General features: G+C 33.5%; 1 protein-coding gene across 11 annotated transcripts in view; it reads right to left on the bottom strand.

The window, feature by feature from the left end:
* The window catches only part of CNTLN (centlein), a 316,659-nt gene that overhangs the window by 12,908 nt on the left and 285,355 nt on the right, over window positions 1-18,396 (bottom strand). For all 11 annotated transcript variants that reach the window (XM_077912082.1, XM_077912073.1, XM_077912077.1 and 8 more), the window contains 2 exons: window positions 3,047-3,232; window positions 325-402 (listed from right to left, as the gene is read on the bottom strand). In XM_077912082.1, coding sequence (XP_077768208.1) covers window positions 325-402; window positions 3,047-3,232 — 264 coding nt within the window. The remainder of the gene's footprint in view (window positions 1-324; window positions 403-3,046; window positions 3,233-18,396) is intronic.

Below are 18,396 nucleotides of genomic sequence, written 5' to 3'. Positions count from 1 at the left end.
ATAAAGAATATCTTTTCCTAAGAGGGCTGAGAGAATGGATCCTTTTCAGTGTAGCAAGCATAGAGGTTGACTCAATAATTTAATTAATGCATTTGCTAAGACCTATGTTGGCTCTTCCCAAGGCATTTGTTTCATTTGTTAAGTCCAAAAGTACAAATAGAGGGTTAACTTTCCTGTCTATCTATTGGAATACTTCTTTACCTAACAGAAGTAAATGATGTGGTAAGTGTTTACAAAAAGTTAGACATCGAGTAAAAGTGTAAGGCTTGGATTTTTTTTTTTTTTTTTAGAAGTTTTTAGACATGAAGCAGAAAAATGAAATACCTGTCCTTCAAGAAGTTTCTGAATGTACAACAGCCATTCCCGGTCATTTTCAGCATTTATCTTTGTCCTTTCCATGTCCTAAAGGAAGAGAAGCAAAAGATCGATGTTAATTGCATTTGCATGAATTTGATCATACTGTTACTGAATAAATTTAAAGAGGTACTGGTAGACTAGGATTCAAAAAGACTAGCCTGTCCTTCCAAAGTAGGGAATATGCAAATCTGTGCTTTTAATATTTAATTTACAAATACTGACATGTGGGAGATTTCTAATTTCTAACAGAAAAATAATTTCTATTATTTATCTATTTCACAATACAATTCAGGAATATTTTATTTCTGCCTTCACAGTGGAGCTGAAGGTAGGGACTGTGGTGGAGGTGAAAGTGATTGAAATAAAGTGAAAAATAAGAAAAAGCTGTATAAAAGAATCATTTACAAGTGACCTTTGTTTTTTTTTTTTTTTTTTACAAGTGACCTTTGTAAGATAACATAAAACCTTATATTGGTTAAAAAATCTGACTTGTCAACAGATAATTAAGGAGAGTTGTTACAATTGTAGACAAAATAGGATATGTCATGGGTTTGGTGTTTTTAAATGCTTGCATACTTTAAACATCCAATAAGTAACTGATAGGCAAGGGACATTTCTACTTAAAGTGTTGTAAGCCCCTAAATATTTTCAACCCATCAATTATCAAAGTAAATATTTCTGAAATATAATGTATTCATACATGCAGTGGATTATTCAGTTAAAATCATGATTCAGTTTACAAAAAGATGGACTTTTCAAAAAGAGAAGGGGTTGGAAAACTAATGATTGTTGAAATTTACCGTATGCCAATATCTAGCTAGGCACTTCACATAGGTTATCATAGTTTTTTATATGAATTTACTAGAGTTCAGTGTAATTTAACGAATATAAGTCCGCTGGTTTGGGCTCTGCTTGGACAATTCCAGGCAACTCTCTAGACCTCTGAAAAGATGCAAGGATCTGTCTAACTAAGCTCTGATCTGTAATGAAATCTAGGAAATGTATCAAGGTGCACCAATCCTTCTTAGAACAGTGTGTTTCTACTAGAGTCCTTTTTCTTCCAGGAGGATGCCCACTGAAGGTTGTGTCATATGCATTTTGCAGTGCTGCATATTCTGGCTCTGGAATGTATCTGCCCAGAGGCTGGGGTACCATTTCTTCACAGAAATGTGCCAGCTACTCTTTGGGACTATAAAGAGAGATCTTCTAATTCATATACCCAAAAAGGATAACATTTTTCTAATTTGTTCATTCAGAGAGGGTGCTTTTTTTCTAATCTGCAAGTCTACAGAGGGTATCTTTTGAGACCACACAAAGTTGATGGGCCTATCTTCCAGAATAGGTATCTGTATTTGTGTGTGTGCGCGCGCACACACACACACACACACACACACACACACACACACACACATGAGGGATTTTGGTAATCTACTTGTTTTAAAATTCTTAGGGAACAGTGGAGGATTCAACCCTAATTTTTTGTAAGGATTCACACTATCAATCAACACATTTTAACTAAATGTCTATAAGGTATAGTTAACACCCTTGCCAAAGATACTATTATTTCCTGTGTGTTTTATATTTGATACTACATTTGATAATGCTCTTGTACTTCAAAGTTCAGAATTCACAAAGTGAATTCAAAGTGTAGAAAGTCATAGGTATTGTAGCATAGGTGCTGAAAATAGGAAACTGAGAGTTCACTATTCTATTCACCCAGGGGATGAAAATCATCTCTGCAGGATTCCTTTGACTTCTTTTCTAAGAATTCTTAGCAGTTTAAAAACCTTTGCAAATTGTAGATCTGCTCTACTGCAGAAATTTTTGTTTTCTTTATTTTCTGCAGAAGTCTTCTGAGCAGCTGATGGGGCAGCTGGAGGATGTTCTCATATAAACATTTAAGTCTATCATTTTATTTATTCATTGAGCATATATTTATTGGGAAGCTACTAGCACCATCATCTCTTTAATGTTTCCAAACAATCAAATCTGATACTAATGTATCAAAATTCAGAGACTTAACAGGAGGACAGGATTGAGTATCACCCTTAGGTTTCACAGAAGACTGTATACAGGGTGAGATTCTGCTAAGACGTCATAACTACGTTAAAAATGCAGTGGCATCCCCAGGAGGTACAGAACTGCTACTGAAGACTCATATATATATGCACATAAATTCACTCAGACAGGAGGACTTTACCCAATTTAAAGCTATAAATATATTTTTTCTTTAACTTGATCAACAATAATTTTGAATTTATCTAGGAAAGCCAATAGATCTACTACTTTTGCTCACTTAGGAGGAAAAGTCCTCAAATCAATGATGACCCACCTTAACTAAATCCATTCAAATTGGCTTAATTAAAAATTCTAGCTCACAAGATATATGATTAACTAAATTAAAGAAAATGGAAGAGACAGGAAAGAATTTGAATAACAGACTTGAATAACAAGCAGTTCTAAAGGTTTTATGCAATGGCTTACTTCTCTATTATACAGAGAAATTTCTCTAAACGTTTTCTGAGTTGGTTAATACCCCTGATGTAACTTTCACCCATACGTTACTAAGCTGACCTTCATTAATATTATCTTGAAGATGAAACTCTACGAATTACAAAACAAATAGAAGTATGTGTTTAAGTTCAATGTGTCCAAAGCCCTTTATTAATAAATATTTAAGTGATCTTACCATTTCGTCTTCTGTATCCATTATTTCCTCTAGATCTGACCGTGAAATGTTTAGGATAGAAGCTGCCAAGGTCTGGGCTTTATGGGTTGAGGTTTTACGAGCATCCCTGTTTTTTTGGATTTTTTGTAGTTCTCTGATTTGTTGCCTTATCTCACGGACATCACTTTGTAACTCTTTGGCCAAAGCCTGCAACATGTTGGAAAGAATGTGGGCTCATATGGAAGTCATAAATGAAGACTAAGCAGTCACAATATAAAAATGTGAATATATCAGCAAAGCATTGCTTATTAGGGTTACTCTGATTTTATTTACTTTGGAACATAATAGATTGCTCTTATTATCTGTATGTAATAAAAGCTCTCTTAAATGAGCACTTAACCAACTTGCTGGATTAACCAAACTCTCCAATCCCTCTTTCAGATTTACCAGCTGATATCTTAGTTGGTGAATGCTTGAAGCAGGGAAGCTACTTTTCATCATGCCAGAGCACAACTACTCCTGACCACTGAGCTGATGCCAGTTGTCATTGTTTATTCCTAAATGTGTGTATATTTGTTGTAATAGGTTAATAATGTGATTAGTTTACTCATTATATAAACTGATGAAAAACAGCTGCAGAGAGTTGTTTCTATTTTAGTAAAACTGGATCAGAAAAGCTTTGCAAGGACTTGATAAAGACAAGTTGGGCAAATATGTAATTAAGTTATGTGTGGGCAAGATAACAATATAGAAATAAATTAAAAACCTAGGACAGGGGATGCCTGGATGGCTCAGCAGTTGAGTGTCTGTCTTTGGCTCAGGTCATGATCCTGGGGTCCTGGGATCGAGTCCTGCATCGGGCTCCTTGCAGGGAGCCTTCTCCCTCTGCCTAGTGTCTACCTCTCTGAGTCTCTCATGAATAAATAAATAAAATCTTTAAACAACAACGACAACAAAACCGAGGATAGCCTCACAAGAGCCTTTAAGTTCTCCCTTTGAGAAATGAATCAATGCTGGCCCATACCATGCCTATGCATGCATAAGAAAAGGATAGCCCTTACTCTGGATAGACACAGCTCTGGACCTCAATGCCTGGCTTTGTGATCTGAGAGTAGGCTAGCAAAGATGTTAGGGTTATTTCTCCATCTTTTGCCAGCTCAAGCTATGTTGCAATAAATAACAGTGCTCCTGTATACATTTTGCATCTCTAGGATATATCCCTAGAAGTGAAATTGCTGGACCAAAGAGTTTGTCTTACTGTAATTTTGAAAGCTGTTACTTAATCTCCCCCCACTCTCCAAGATAGTACCAAGATATACCTTTCAAAGAACATCCAAAACTACTTATTTCTCTATACCATTAGCAAAACACTAATCTAGGATTTAACTGTAGTTTGTTTTTTCGTTGTATTTTAAAATTTCATTTCTCTTATATAAAAAAAGTTGAACATGAGCCTAAGAAGAGGTATTTTTTTTGTTTTTCTATTTTTTCCTAGTAATTTATAGGAGTTTAAAAAATTATTAATTTATTTCAGAGAGAAACAGATATCAAAACAGAGATAGAAAGAGAGCAAGAACAGAAGAGGGAAAAGCAGGCCTCCTGCTGAGCAGGGAGTCCCATGTGGGGCTTGATCCCAGAATCCTGGGATCATGACCCAAGCTGAAGGCAGATGCTTAACTGACTGAACCACCCAGGTACCCCAGGAGTTGTTTACATATTTGGATATTACATTTGTATATTGTACATATCTAGATTTTTTCATAATTTGTATTTTTCTATCAACAGTAATTACAGTATTTCATGTCAAGGAAAAATATTTATTTTTCATATATTCAATGATTCTTTTCCTTTCTTTCTCACTTTTAAATTTAGTGTGATACTTTAAAAAGCATTCTCCACAATGAGAGATATATAAATGTATTTTCTAACCGGGATTTTCTGCTATTTTAAAGTTTTTATTTTTCATTTTTAAACTTTTTACCCATTTGTCATCATTTAGAAATCATTACATAAAATCATACTCAGTCATCCCACACCATTTATTAAGAAGTTCAAGTTGGGGTGTCTGGGTGGCATAGTCAGGTAAGCACCCAATTCTTGGTTTTGGCTCAAGTCATGATCTCAGGGTTATGAGATGGAGTTCCAAATTGGGCTCCATGCCCAGCACAGTCTGCTTAAGACACTCTCTTGCTCTCCCTCTGCCCCTCCCCGCCTTGCTCTCTCTCTTCTCTATCAAATAAATAAATAAATAAACAAACAAATAAATAAATCTTAAAAAAAAAAAGTTCACCTTTTTCCCACTGATCTCCTATGTGTTTAGGTGTCTGATTTTCTGTTCTGTCCCATCTCTCTTTATTAGTGAAGCTTTATAATGTATCTAAACTTAGTGAGGCCTTAGAACGAATGTTAACATCTGGCAAGGCTAGCTCCCTCTTACTACCCTTCTTTTTCAGGTTTTCCTTGGAAATTTTTGCTTCTTTGGTTTTCCATAAGAACTTCCATGTGAACCTTGTCTAGTTTCCCTCCGCTTAAAAAACAAATCTTACCAGTAATTTTATTTCAATCATGTTAGATTTCATTTGGGTCAAGGGAAACTTGTAGCATGTTAAGTCTTCCTAACTGAAGACCATGGTGTTCTCCCCAGTTAGGCTTTTTTGTGTGTTTCTTAGGATCATTTTTAAGTTTTCTCTTTCTAGCTTATTTTTCTTACTAGTTGTTTACTTATTGGGAGGCTGCTTCTAATACTAATTGTTGCTTGAATACATAAAGATTGCTGACATATATTGAGCTTACTGAAGCTTCTTTTTTGTTACAATTTTTCAAATCTTTAGTTTCTAGGTATTGAATCATATCTCCAAATATTGGTAATTTTATCGTTCATTTTCCAAATTCTCTATTTCTAATTTCTTTCTTTTCCGATTGCATTGGTTAAGTTCCTCTGGAACAACATTAAATAGCAGAACTGATGGATGTACTTGACTTGTTCCTAATTTTAGTGAGACTCCTTCTACTTCTTAGGAAATGCTATGCCAGCTTTGAGTTGAGAGCCATATTTTAATACATTAAGAAATATTTTTTCATATATTAACCTACAATACACAGTGTAATATAGTTATCTCTATACTCATTTTTATTTCTTATAAAAACAAATGTCAAAATATCTTAAGCCAATTTTACCATCCATATGAACTATTATGATTTTCCATCATATATCTACTAATAGGATTACTAGTAATTTCCTTAGTAGTGAATTATCCTTGCATTTCTGGAATAAACTCCACTTGGTGTGATATATTATTTTTTGATATGCTGCTGACCTCTATTTGCTAATATTTTATTGTAGGATTTCTACATTAGTATGAGATTGATTTTTTCAATTTTGTGAAGTCTTCCCCAAAATGTGGAAGTATCTTTCTCTTTTCTGTGCTCTATAGTTTTAATAAAATTGAATTTATCTCTTCTCTACTGTAGTAGCACTTGTCTGAATTTGGTTAAGTATTTACTGCAGGGGAAGGTAAAAAGGTACCTTTCTGATTATTTACTTTAACTTTTACTTTGTTCTAGGAGAGATTTGGAACATTATATTTTCCTAGAAAATTACCCATTTCATCCAGATTTTCAAATGTATTTGCATACAATTGAGCTAAGTAATCTGCCATGATTTTTTCCTCCTGTGTCTATGGTTACTATTACCTATCACTTGTTCTGTACAGTTGTACTTTCTCTTTTTCTTAATTAGGTCCATCTGTTTTATTGATTTTTCTTTTCTTTTTTAAAAACAACTCTTATGTTCATTAGTTGTACATTTTTAAATGATTAATTTCTATTCAATCTTTAGATTCTAGTTTTAATTCTTGAGTGGAATGTTTATTTTCATTTTTTCTTGTTTACTAATGTAAATATAAAAGATTATAAATTTTTGAGCACTGTTTTAGCTATCCGTGGGTTCTGATAATTCTTTTAGGGATATTCTGCTATTTGTTCACATACCCTTCTTGATCTAAGAACTTTTTCTTATAAATATTTAGGTGGTAGTGACCTCTGTTTTCTGGTTTTGTAATTAATTGCAGTTTTATAGCATTACTCTCAGAGAAAGTTATCTATCCTATTTCTGCTTTTCAGAATTAAGGTTTTCTTTGTGGTATGTATCAGGTCAGATTACCTAGAAACAAGATTCTGAGATGAAGATTTGTGGGCAGGAGGTTTGTTGGGGAAACATACTTAGAAACAACATCTGTATAAAATTTAGGGAAGCAGGCCTGGGCAGAGGGGAATGAAGTGCATTGCAGTTCCAACAGAGGCTTTGTGCCAACTTATGGGGAATTCTGGAGATAAGATGGCTTTTCAGAGTTGTCTCTCGGTTTTTTTCCTCTCTTACACATGACTTGAGCTTTTAACTTAGCTGTTCTTTATTTTTTTTTTAAGTCCAGAAACTTTACTTAAACACACCTAGGGTATGACATATTTAAGATCAATTTTCCCTGGTTCATGTTATGTTCTTAGAAGTCTTTATTTCTGGAAATTATTGTTGAATTATAGGTTCAATATTTGTTCTGCTCCTTTATTTGTTTTCTTCCTTGAAGACTTGAATTATACATATGTTGAGTCTCTGTCACTTGCTTCAAAAATTCTTTTTCCCATAATATGCTTTATTTTTTTAACTGAGACATAATTATGAATGAAATAGCTCACATATTTTAAGGTGATGAGCTTTGGCAGTTGTATGCACATATGTAGCCACCACCCTGCTCAAGATATAGAAAGTCTTCATACTCCAGAAACTTATTTGATGCCCTTCCTAGGCAATTCCTCCCACACCCAAATTGTTGACACACACATATTCATATGAAACCAGTAATATATATATTTCCTGAGATAATTTATTTTTTTACTTCTTTGCCAGCCACCTTGGTTTCATCTGCTCCAGTGTCTCATCATCTTTTTCCTAAATTCTTACATTTAATTCCACCTTAAACATGTGCTTTTTAGAGGAAATTATTTTACTAATATTTTAAATTCATACTAAAATTTCTCATCTGCTCTGTAGTAACTTATTTGTGGTTAAACTTCTTTTCCTGACACTTTTTCTGTTTTTCTCCATCCTTATTCTAGTATATTTGCATAGATAGTGTGTTAGTTCATTTCATTTTTGAAAAAGATTTTTTCCTAGACCACCTATTTATAGAAGGTTACATGGCAGAGGGGCCTGTGCTATGTTTCAGGCTAGTGAAATTTTGCATATGACTTTAATTTTTTTTGATGAATTCCATTAACCAGGTTATTTTTGTTTTTTTTGTTTGTTTGTTTGTTTGTTTGTTTTTTACAATTTAAGGAATCTATTTTCTTGGTTGCTATGAGAAAAGCTGCCTCCTTCAGACGTTCCTGGTCTCTCTTATTCTTCATTAAGCCTTGGCTCCTTAAAGAAGCAAACCAGTTCTAGGATGGCTACCACAAACTTCTGTAGACCTGTTCCACTGCTGCAAGTAGTGGATGTTGGATTTGTACCCCTTGTGAACTTCATCTTCTAAGAGGTCTTGATCTTTCAGAGGTCTGTAGGACCTAAGTCTTCTTTCCATGGAGTCTTATTTCTGTGTTTTGCATGCTTTCACCAATCTTACCTGTTTTTTGCTGTTCTTCCATGTATTTTAGAATACAGAGTTTAGCTCTGACTTAGGTTGACTGTGAAAAGTTCAATTTTTGTTTCTAATTCTTGTCTGCTTCTTGATTTCAAGGGATGGAGGGGAGGGGTAATGATGATTTTACCCCTCTATGATACCCCATCATCTAAAATGATGATTTTAGAATTTTCCAAAATGCATTTTCCCCTAATATTTCCAGTTCTTGACTATTATGAATAAAACTGCTATAAGTTTTGCTGTACATATTTGTAAATATGTTTGTACACATATGTTTTCATTTCTCTTGAGTAAATACCCAGAAGTAGAATTGCTGAGTCATATGGTAGGTGAATGTTTTATTTATTAGAATTTCTAGAGATTTCCACCATATCTTGTACCACCAATACTGGATGAAATATCTCCATTCTCCACATTCATTCCAATATTTGGTGGCTTACATGTCTTCTCTTGAATTTATTTAAATAATTTTTAATGCTATTGTAAGTTGAACATTTTCTATTTAATTTTCTAATTGTTTACTGTTAATATATAAAAATACGTTTGATTTTTGTATTTCAACCTTATGTCTCATGAAATGGTTAAACTCTCTTATTTAACATTAGTATCTGTTTTATAAATCTCTAGGATTATCTACATTAAGAATCATGTCTCATCAAAGAAATGCAATCAAAACCACAATTAGTTACTTACAAAGGTAGAATGAATGTTAAAAAACCAAAGTAGTAAAAATAGCTATGATTACAATAATTAGTTAAGAGATACAAAGATAAAAAGATGTAAAATGTGTCATCAAAAACAAAACAGAGTGAGAATAAAAACGTTGAGCTTTAGAATGGGACTTAAGTTGTTATCAAACATAAGTTGCTCTCAAAATAAAATAGACTTGTAGGTATAATTTATTATATGTAAGATTCATGTAACTACAAGAAAAAAAGCTATAGTAAAAGTACAAAAGATAAAGAGAAAAGAATAATTAACAAAATAGCAATAAGGACACACCTATCAATAATTACTTTAAATGTAAATGAACTAAATTCTCCAATCAAAAGACACAGATTGACTGGATGAATAAAAAATCAACACTAATCTATCTGTTGCCTACAAGAGACACACTTCAGATGTAAGAATATACACAGACTGAAAGTGAAGGGATGGACAAAAATAGTCCATGCAAATGGAAACTAAAAGGTAGCTGGAATAGCTACACTTGTATCAGATAAAACAGACCTTAAAACAAAGACTGCAGTAAAAGATGAAGGGTATTACATAATGATAAAGGGTTAATCTAACAAGAGGACATAACATTTGTAAATATTTATGCACCCAACCTAGGGACACCTAAAAATATAAAGCAAATTTTAATAGACCTAAAGGAAGAAATAGACAGTAATACAATAGAAGTAGGGGAGATTTTAATACCTACTTATATCAATGGATAGGTCATCCATACTGAAAATCAATAAGGAAACATTGGTCTTAAATGAGATACTACCAGATGTATTTAACAAATATTTGCAAACATTCCACTCAAAAGCAACAGAATACACATTCATCTCAAGTGCACATGGAACATTTTCCAAGATGCATTATGTTAGACCACAAAAAAAAACTTAATAAATTTAAGAGAACTGAAATGATATGAAACTAGAAATCAACTTCATGAAGAAAACTAGAAAATTAAAAAATATATAAAGATTAAACAAATGCTACTGAATAACCAATGGACCAAAGAAGAAATCAAAAGAGAAATTTAAAAAATACCTTGAGACAAATAAAAATGGAAATGTAACACCAAAATTTATGGGATGCAGCAAAAATAATTCTAAAAGGAAAGTTCAGGGACACCTAGGTGGTTCAGTCAGTTAAGCAACTGACTCTTGATTTTGGTCCAGGTCATGATCTTAGGGTCATGAGATCAAGCTCTGCATTAGGCTCCACACTGCACAGGGAGCTTGCTTGAGATTCTCTCTCCCTCTGCCCCTGCTCCCTTGCTCAAGCATGCCTTCTCTAAAAAAAATAAAAATAAAAATAAAATAAAAATAAAAGGAAAGTTCACAGTGATAAATGCCTACTAAAGAAACAAGAAAAATCTCAAAAAAAGAACCTAACTTTCTACCTCAAGGAATTATAAAGTGAAAACAAATGAAAGAAAGTAGAAAGTACAAAGAAGGAAATAACAAAGACTAGAACAGACATAAAAAAGAGATTAAAAAGACAATAGAAAGGATCAATGAAACTAAGAGCTGGTTTTTTGAAAAGATAAACAAATTTGACAAAGTTTTGATTAGGCTCACCAGGAATAAATGAAAATAAATCCGAAATGAAAGAGATGTTACAACGGATACCAGAGAAATATAAAAGATCATAAGAGACCGTGAACAATTACCTTTGGACAGGAAGAAGTAAAACTGTTACTATTTGCAGATGACATGATATTATAATATAGAAAATCCTAAACATTCTATCAAAAAACTGTTAGAACTAATCAATAAATTCAGTAAAGTTGTAGGATACAAGATTAATACACAAAATCAGTCACTGTTGTTTATACTAACAATGAAGTATCAGAAAGATAAATTAAGAAAAAAATCCTGTTTACAAGTGCATCAAAAAGAATAAAATACCTAGAAATATATCTAAAGAACAAAGTGAAAGACTTAAATATTCAAAATTATAAGATATTAATTAAAGAAACTGAAGATACAGATAAATGGATAGATATTTCATGGTCATGGATCAGAAGAATTAATACTGTTAAAATGTCCATATTACCCAAAGCCATCCATAAATTCAATGCAATCCCTATCAAAATTCCAATAGCATTTTCCACAAAAATAGAAAAACTATATTAAAATTTATATGGAACTACAAAAGATCTGAATAGTCATAGCAACCTTGAGAAAGAACAAAGCATCATACTTCCTGACTTGAAACTTTATACAACTTAATAGCAAAAATCTAAATAATTTAAAATGAGCAAAGGACCAAAATAAGCATTTTGCCAAAGAGCACATACAAATAGCCAACAAGTACATAAAAAGGTACTTAGTCTCACTAACCATTAGGAAAATGCAAATCTAAACCACAGTGAGATATCACTTCATGAACCTAATGGCTACTACTAAATAGGTAAGAGATAACCAATGTTTTTCAAGGATGTGGCAAAAAGGGAACCCCATGCACTGTTGGTGGGAATGTAAATTGGTACAGCCACTGTAGAAAACAGTGCAGAAGGCCTTCCAAAACTAGAAGCAGAACTACCATATGATGCAGCAATCCCATTTCTGGGAATATATCCAAAGGAAATGAAAACAGGATCCGAAAGTATATCTGCACTCTCATATTCATTGCAGCATTATTTACAATAGCCAAGATGTGAAAACAACCTCAGTGTCCATTGATGAATGGACAACAGAAAACATGGCGTATATGTAATGGAATATTATTGGGCCATAAAAAGGAGGAAATCCTGCCATTTGTGGCAACATGGATGTACCTTTTGAGCAATATAGTAAGTGAAATAAGTCAGAGAAACACAAATACTATATGATGTCTCTTACCTGCGGAATCTAAAAAGCTGAATTTGTAAAAACAGAGAGTAGAACATTGGTTGCCAGGGGCTAAGGGGTGAAGGGAAGGAGACATTGGTCAAAGGGTATGGACCTCCACTTATAAGAAAAATAAATTCCAGGGTGTAATATACAGCATAGTGACTGCAGTTAACATAACTATTGTATACTTGAAAGTTGCTATAAGAGTAGGTTTCAAATGTCTTTACCATAACAACACCAACAACTAAATGGTTATTATGTGAGGTGTGAAGGATGTGTTAACTAACCTTATTGTGGTAAATATTTCATGATATATACATATACCACATCATCACACTGTATACCTTAAATTATATAGTGTTATATGTCAATTATGTCCCAATAAAGTTGGAGAAAAAGAACAGGAAAAAAATCATATTTAAGACGCAGATCGTGCCAAAGTATTAACAATTGTACATATAAAAATAAAATTATAGTGCTCCACAAATGTTCTCATTAAAGAAGCAAGAAATTTATATGCCCAAAACATCTTACTAAATCTTTCCAAAGCAAGCACATATTGGTAATTAAATGATTTAAGCTTCCAGCTAAATGTTGTTCTTTGGCTGATATTTATTTCAAAGCACAAAAACCATTGAGAAGATAGAATCTGGCATATGACTCTCACATATAAGCACATTAACAAGCCTATATCAGGGCTCAATCAAACTGAGCAAATACTTCTAGGAATTTCCCTTGTGTGTTTTATTCAGTTACTAGGAGGATTCAAAGCCTCAGCTCTGCCACATATATCCAGCGCACATGCTCAAAGCACTTGATTTTACCCCAGGGCAAAATTCCATATTGAAGACTAGATCTAGAACAGATGGTCATTCCACCTCTTCTCTAATCTGGTTGTGCTCTATGAAAAATGCAAAGACTAAAGGGAACACAGATTCCACAACAGGGCCTGAACAAACATTATTGCTATTAATATGAGTAATAATATTTATTAAGTACTTTTACACAAAAGTACGTGATACCCTAATAAGTTCTGTACAGAATGAATCCTTTTTACCACAATATTCCATGTAGGAAAATGCACATTCTTTAACTATGCTCTTTAAGGAATATGCACAGCTCTTGCCTTCACAGAGTTTTCTATCTAAGCAGCGATTATGTGGCTAGTATCATCCTTGAGGCTGATATAAAGTCAATTCCTTGAGAATTTAATGAACCTTGTTACATGCCAGTACTCTGCAGATAAAGAATGACAAAATGCTCAGTGGGAAGGAAAACTGTGCAAAGGCAAGAAAGAACACTACAGGTGAAAGTTGGAGAGTAGTGGGGAAGAAGATTAGATTCTAAGCAGGATAGGGCCAAATTATGGAGATTTTAAATATTTAAAAAGCTTAGCCCTAACACAGTAAAGATTTAGGAAGTCACTGATGGTATGTAGCCTCGCTCCTGAGCATTCCCTCCCAGCCCTCTCACCATACATATGTACAAGGAAGAAAAGGATGACAGTCCTTTCATTCCTCACAGCCAAATGTCCAGTCTTTGCTAATGGTTTGGCCTTTATTAAAAAAATGGATTAAGCAGCAGAAGTAATGCCAGTATTAACTACATATGGGCTCTAAAATACAGTTAAGAAAAACAAATTTCAAATTACCATTAGGCTTCTATTAAACACCAAATCATATATGGATTCAACTAATAAAAACAATTGAAGGCAGTGTTTTAAAACCTGTATTATGCATAATAATCACTCAACTTGTTAAATTCAGGTTATTAGGCCTCACCCCCACAAGGATTTTGATTCAATAAACTTGGGGCCCTAAATTATGCATTTTATATGAAAGCTTTAGAATCCGTTGATTCTAATGCAAGTGATCCAATACCAAACTGAAATAAAGTGGAAAAGTTCTAAAAGAGTACTAACAAATGGCTTATCGATATCTTTTATCTTTTCCTATTATGTAATATTTAATACATGAATTAAATATTTATCTCCTATTATGTAATATTTAAGACATGAAACCACAGGAATCCTTAATTTATCTATTTAGGCATTTATACTGTACATCATTGTTGGTGAAAAAAATGAAGGATTAATATGTCATTCTTCAACAATTAGAAATTAGATACTTTATCATTAAATATCATTCAAATTCTTGGACAAAATTAAAAGCCTTGTTTTTTACTTTTTATTTTTTTATTTTTATTTTTTTATGATAGTCACAGAGAGAGAGAGAGAGGCAGAGACACAGGCAGAGGGAGAAGCAGGCTCCATGCACCGGGAGCCTGACGTGGGATTTGATCCCGGGTCTCCAGGATCGCGCCCTGGGCCAAAGGCAGGCGCCAAACCGCTGCGCCACCCAGGGATCCCAAAAGCCTTGTTTTTTAAAAGATAATTTTGCCAAGTAATTTGGTCATGAAATTTTGTCAAATCAATGATAATCAGATATGTAATCATAAAATTCATTTTTCTATTTTAAAACTTCTGGTTATCAATTCTTTTTAAAAAGGATATATTCAAAGAATATTTCAAGAAAAATGATTGGCATTTAAGTAAATCTTATAATATGTATTTCATATTTTGTATTTTGGCTAAAACTGCAACAAACAAAACTCTAATCTGGATATAAAACAAAAAACAAAGGCTTATGAAGTCAGTCATAATAAAAATGGTTTTACATCATGAATAATGACAATATTCAATGCGAATGCTTATCATAAGTTAAACAGTGAGACTACTCAACAAGTGTTTGGAAGAAATGACATTTTAAATCTGGAAAAGGTAAATTACGTTTACTAAAATTAATACTCTGCAATCATTTGGGGTCCTCTGAGGCAAGGTGTATTGGTTTGACTTTATATCCATCAAAACCTTTGTTAAAAGAGATAAAACAGATCAAATGCTTTATTCCATTCATTTTGTAGATATTTTTAAAATGAGAAAACTCTCAAGGTATCTATGATTTTCAGAGAAACAAAGTAAAGGATTTGTTCTAAACAGGGTACTATTAACAGTGGCATAAAATGTCATAAGGTCCTATTTTTAGAGGAATGAAGAATATGGCATTATACATAAGATCCAGTTATTTGCCATCTTATATCCAATCTATAAGCTCAGGAATGTTGTATCTTATAAATAAGATCAATACCTATGGGGATAAGTGGATTTAAAAATGTTCTACTTTCTGTTGAGCAAAGAAGTTTCTAGTGGAGTATTAAGAGATGCCAAATAACCTACCAATCTAGACAGAGAAACAAACAAAAAGACTGATTTGAGAACAGTAATATATTAATATACATAAAATAATATACATTAAAATACACACACATATATGTGGCAAGTTTAATCGAGTAAATCAAATAATAATGAGGTTACTTGGGAAAGGAGAAAGTAATTAGTGATGTTATTTTATTCCATAGTTTAAACTTTCATTTTATAAAAATTCCATGAACTGAAAATATTTCATATATTGAAGTAAATTTCTACAGCTATATTATGTCAGTTTCTTTAAATTTTAACTCCAGTATAGTTAATATATAGTGTCATATTAGTTTCAGGTGTACAATGCTGTGATTCAACAATTCTATACATTACTCAGTGCTCATCATAAGTGTACTCTTAATCCTCTTGACCTATTTCACCCACCCTCCCACCTCCCCTTTGGTAACCATCTACTAGTTCTCTAGTTAAGAATCTGTTTTTTTTGATTCGTCTTTTTCTCTGTTCATTTGTTTCTTAAATTACAAATATGAGCGAAATCATATGGTATTTGTTTTTCTCTGACTTACTTCACTTAGTATTGTACTCTAGATCCATTCATGTTGTTGCAAACATCTCATTCTTTTTTATGGCTCAGTAACAGTCCATTGTACATATAGACATCACACCTTCTTTGTCCATTTATCCACTGATGGACACTTGGGCTGCTTCCATAATTTGGCTATTATAAATAATGATGCAATAAACATAGGGGTGCATATATCCTTGAAAATTAGTGTTTTCATATTCTTTGGGTAAATACCCAGTAGTGTGATTACTGGATCATATGGTAATTCTATTTTTAATTTTTTGAGGAACCTCTATACTGCCTACCATAGTGGTTATACCAGTTTGCATTCCCACCAACACTGCGAAAGGATTCCTTTTTCTCCACATCCTCAACAATACTTGATGTTTTTCTGTGTTTTTGATTTTAGTCATTCTTGACAGGTGTGAGGTGGTTTTTGCCTTCTGGTTTTGATTTCCATTTCCCTGATGATTAGTTATGATGAGCATCTTTTCAGGTGTCTTTTGGCCATCTGTATGTCTTCTTCAGAAAAATGCCTGTTCATGTCTTCTGCCCATTTTTTAATTGGGTTATTTTTTGGGGGGTGTGGAGTTTTATAAATTATTTATACATTTTGGATACTTAACCCTTAATCAGATGTCATTTGCAAATATCTTCTCCCCTTCCATTGGTTGTCTTTTAGTTTTTGTTGATGGTTTCTTTTGCTGTGCAGAAACTTTTTTTTTTTTTGATGTATCCCAACAGTTTATTTTTGCTTTTATTTCCCTGGTCTCAGGAGATATATCTAGAAACATATTGCTATGGCTGATGTCAGAGAAATTACTGCTATGTTGTCTTTTAGGATTACTATGGTTTCAGGTCTCACATTTAGGTCCTTAATCCATTTTGAGTTACTTTTGTGTACAGTGTAAGAAAGTGGTCCATCCAGTTCCATTCTTTTGCATGCAGTGGTCCAGTTTTCCCAACACCATTTGTTGAAGGACTGACTTTTTCCATTGCATATTCTTGCCTCTTTTATCAAAGATTAATTGACCATACAGCTGTGGGTTTATTTCTGTGCTTTCTTTGCTGTTCCACTCATCTGTGTGTTTATTTTTATGTCAGTACCTTACTGTTTTGATTATTACAGCTCTGTAGTATGATATGCCAGTTTTTTTGTTTGTTTGAAGATTTTATTTATTCATGTGAGACACACACACACACACACACACACACACACATAGGCAGAGGGAGAAGCAGGCTCCCTGTGGAGAGTGTGATACAGGACTTGATCCCAGGACCCTGGGATCACACACTGAGCCAAAGGCAGATGCTCAACCACTGAGCCACCAGGTGCCCCAACATGCCAGTTTTTAAATCATGCATGCCATCTGAAGGGCAAAGTAGCACAAGTAACTCAATCTCATGAAAGATTGCTAAAAAACAAAATAAAACATTGTGATTTCAGGATAAAATAGAGAATATAGAGTTACTTTCCCACTGTAGTCAAACTGTTTTGATGCTTATTTTGAAAGGTCAAAGAACTATCATTTGAATTTCACATTTCTAATAGAAATTTAATTTGATTCAGTAGTGATTATTGCCACATGCTGAATATTTTGCAAGGCACCTGGTAGATATTGTGGAGGTGGAGATTGATAAAACATTGTCCTTCAGTTTAAGAAACTTATCATCTACCTACTGGCAACAGATTCATTTGCTAGCTATAAGACAAGGCAGAATGAAAGGCACCAAAAAGAGATATAAACAACTCAGAGTGGGATTAAAGGGACAGAGCATCACCAGATCCCTGGTTTCTGGTATCTCTGAAACCAGAGCTGCTCCTCCTTGATTGTCTCAGAAGACCTAAGGGAAGAATACTGTCTGATTATGTGGGACAAATGTACAGACCAGAGGCCAAAAAAGCTCCTTATGAAGACTTTCAAACAAACCACCTTTATTCACCCTTCCCCTGTCACTCTTAGTGGTTCCTTGTGTAGCCAATTACTGAGGCTCTCTAAGGTTCTTCAGCTGTCAGATAATTTCTAGACAGCACAGCCTTTGCAGGCACTTTGATTTGTCTTCTGTTTGTTCTGCTAAATCATTTACCATTCTTCTACTCATTCCATGTCTAACAGGTTATGGGCTGGGGTTCAGATGTCTCCGAGCTTCAATAAAACTAAGGCAACTTTCTGGTTGTTCTTGCTGGATTTTCAAAAGAAGAGTGGAGAGGAAATGACTGCTTTCATCTTAAGACCTGTCTTGATTACATGATTATTACAATTCCATCACTGAAATGATGTTAAGAAAAGAATATTAAAAATAGGATGGAGTATGTTAAACTCAAACTATAAAACCAAATCTTTTCTAGACAAATTTTGAACAACGTGGCAAGTGGGTAGGAGAAGATTCTTTGC

The sequence above is a fragment of the Canis aureus genome, chromosome 10 (assembly GCF_053574225.1).
Source record: "Canis aureus isolate CA01 chromosome 10, VMU_Caureus_v.1.0, whole genome shotgun sequence".
NCBI classification, from domain to species: Eukaryota; Metazoa; Chordata; class Mammalia; order Carnivora; family Canidae; genus Canis; species Canis aureus.
This window is presented reverse-complemented; position numbering and strand designations above follow the sequence as displayed.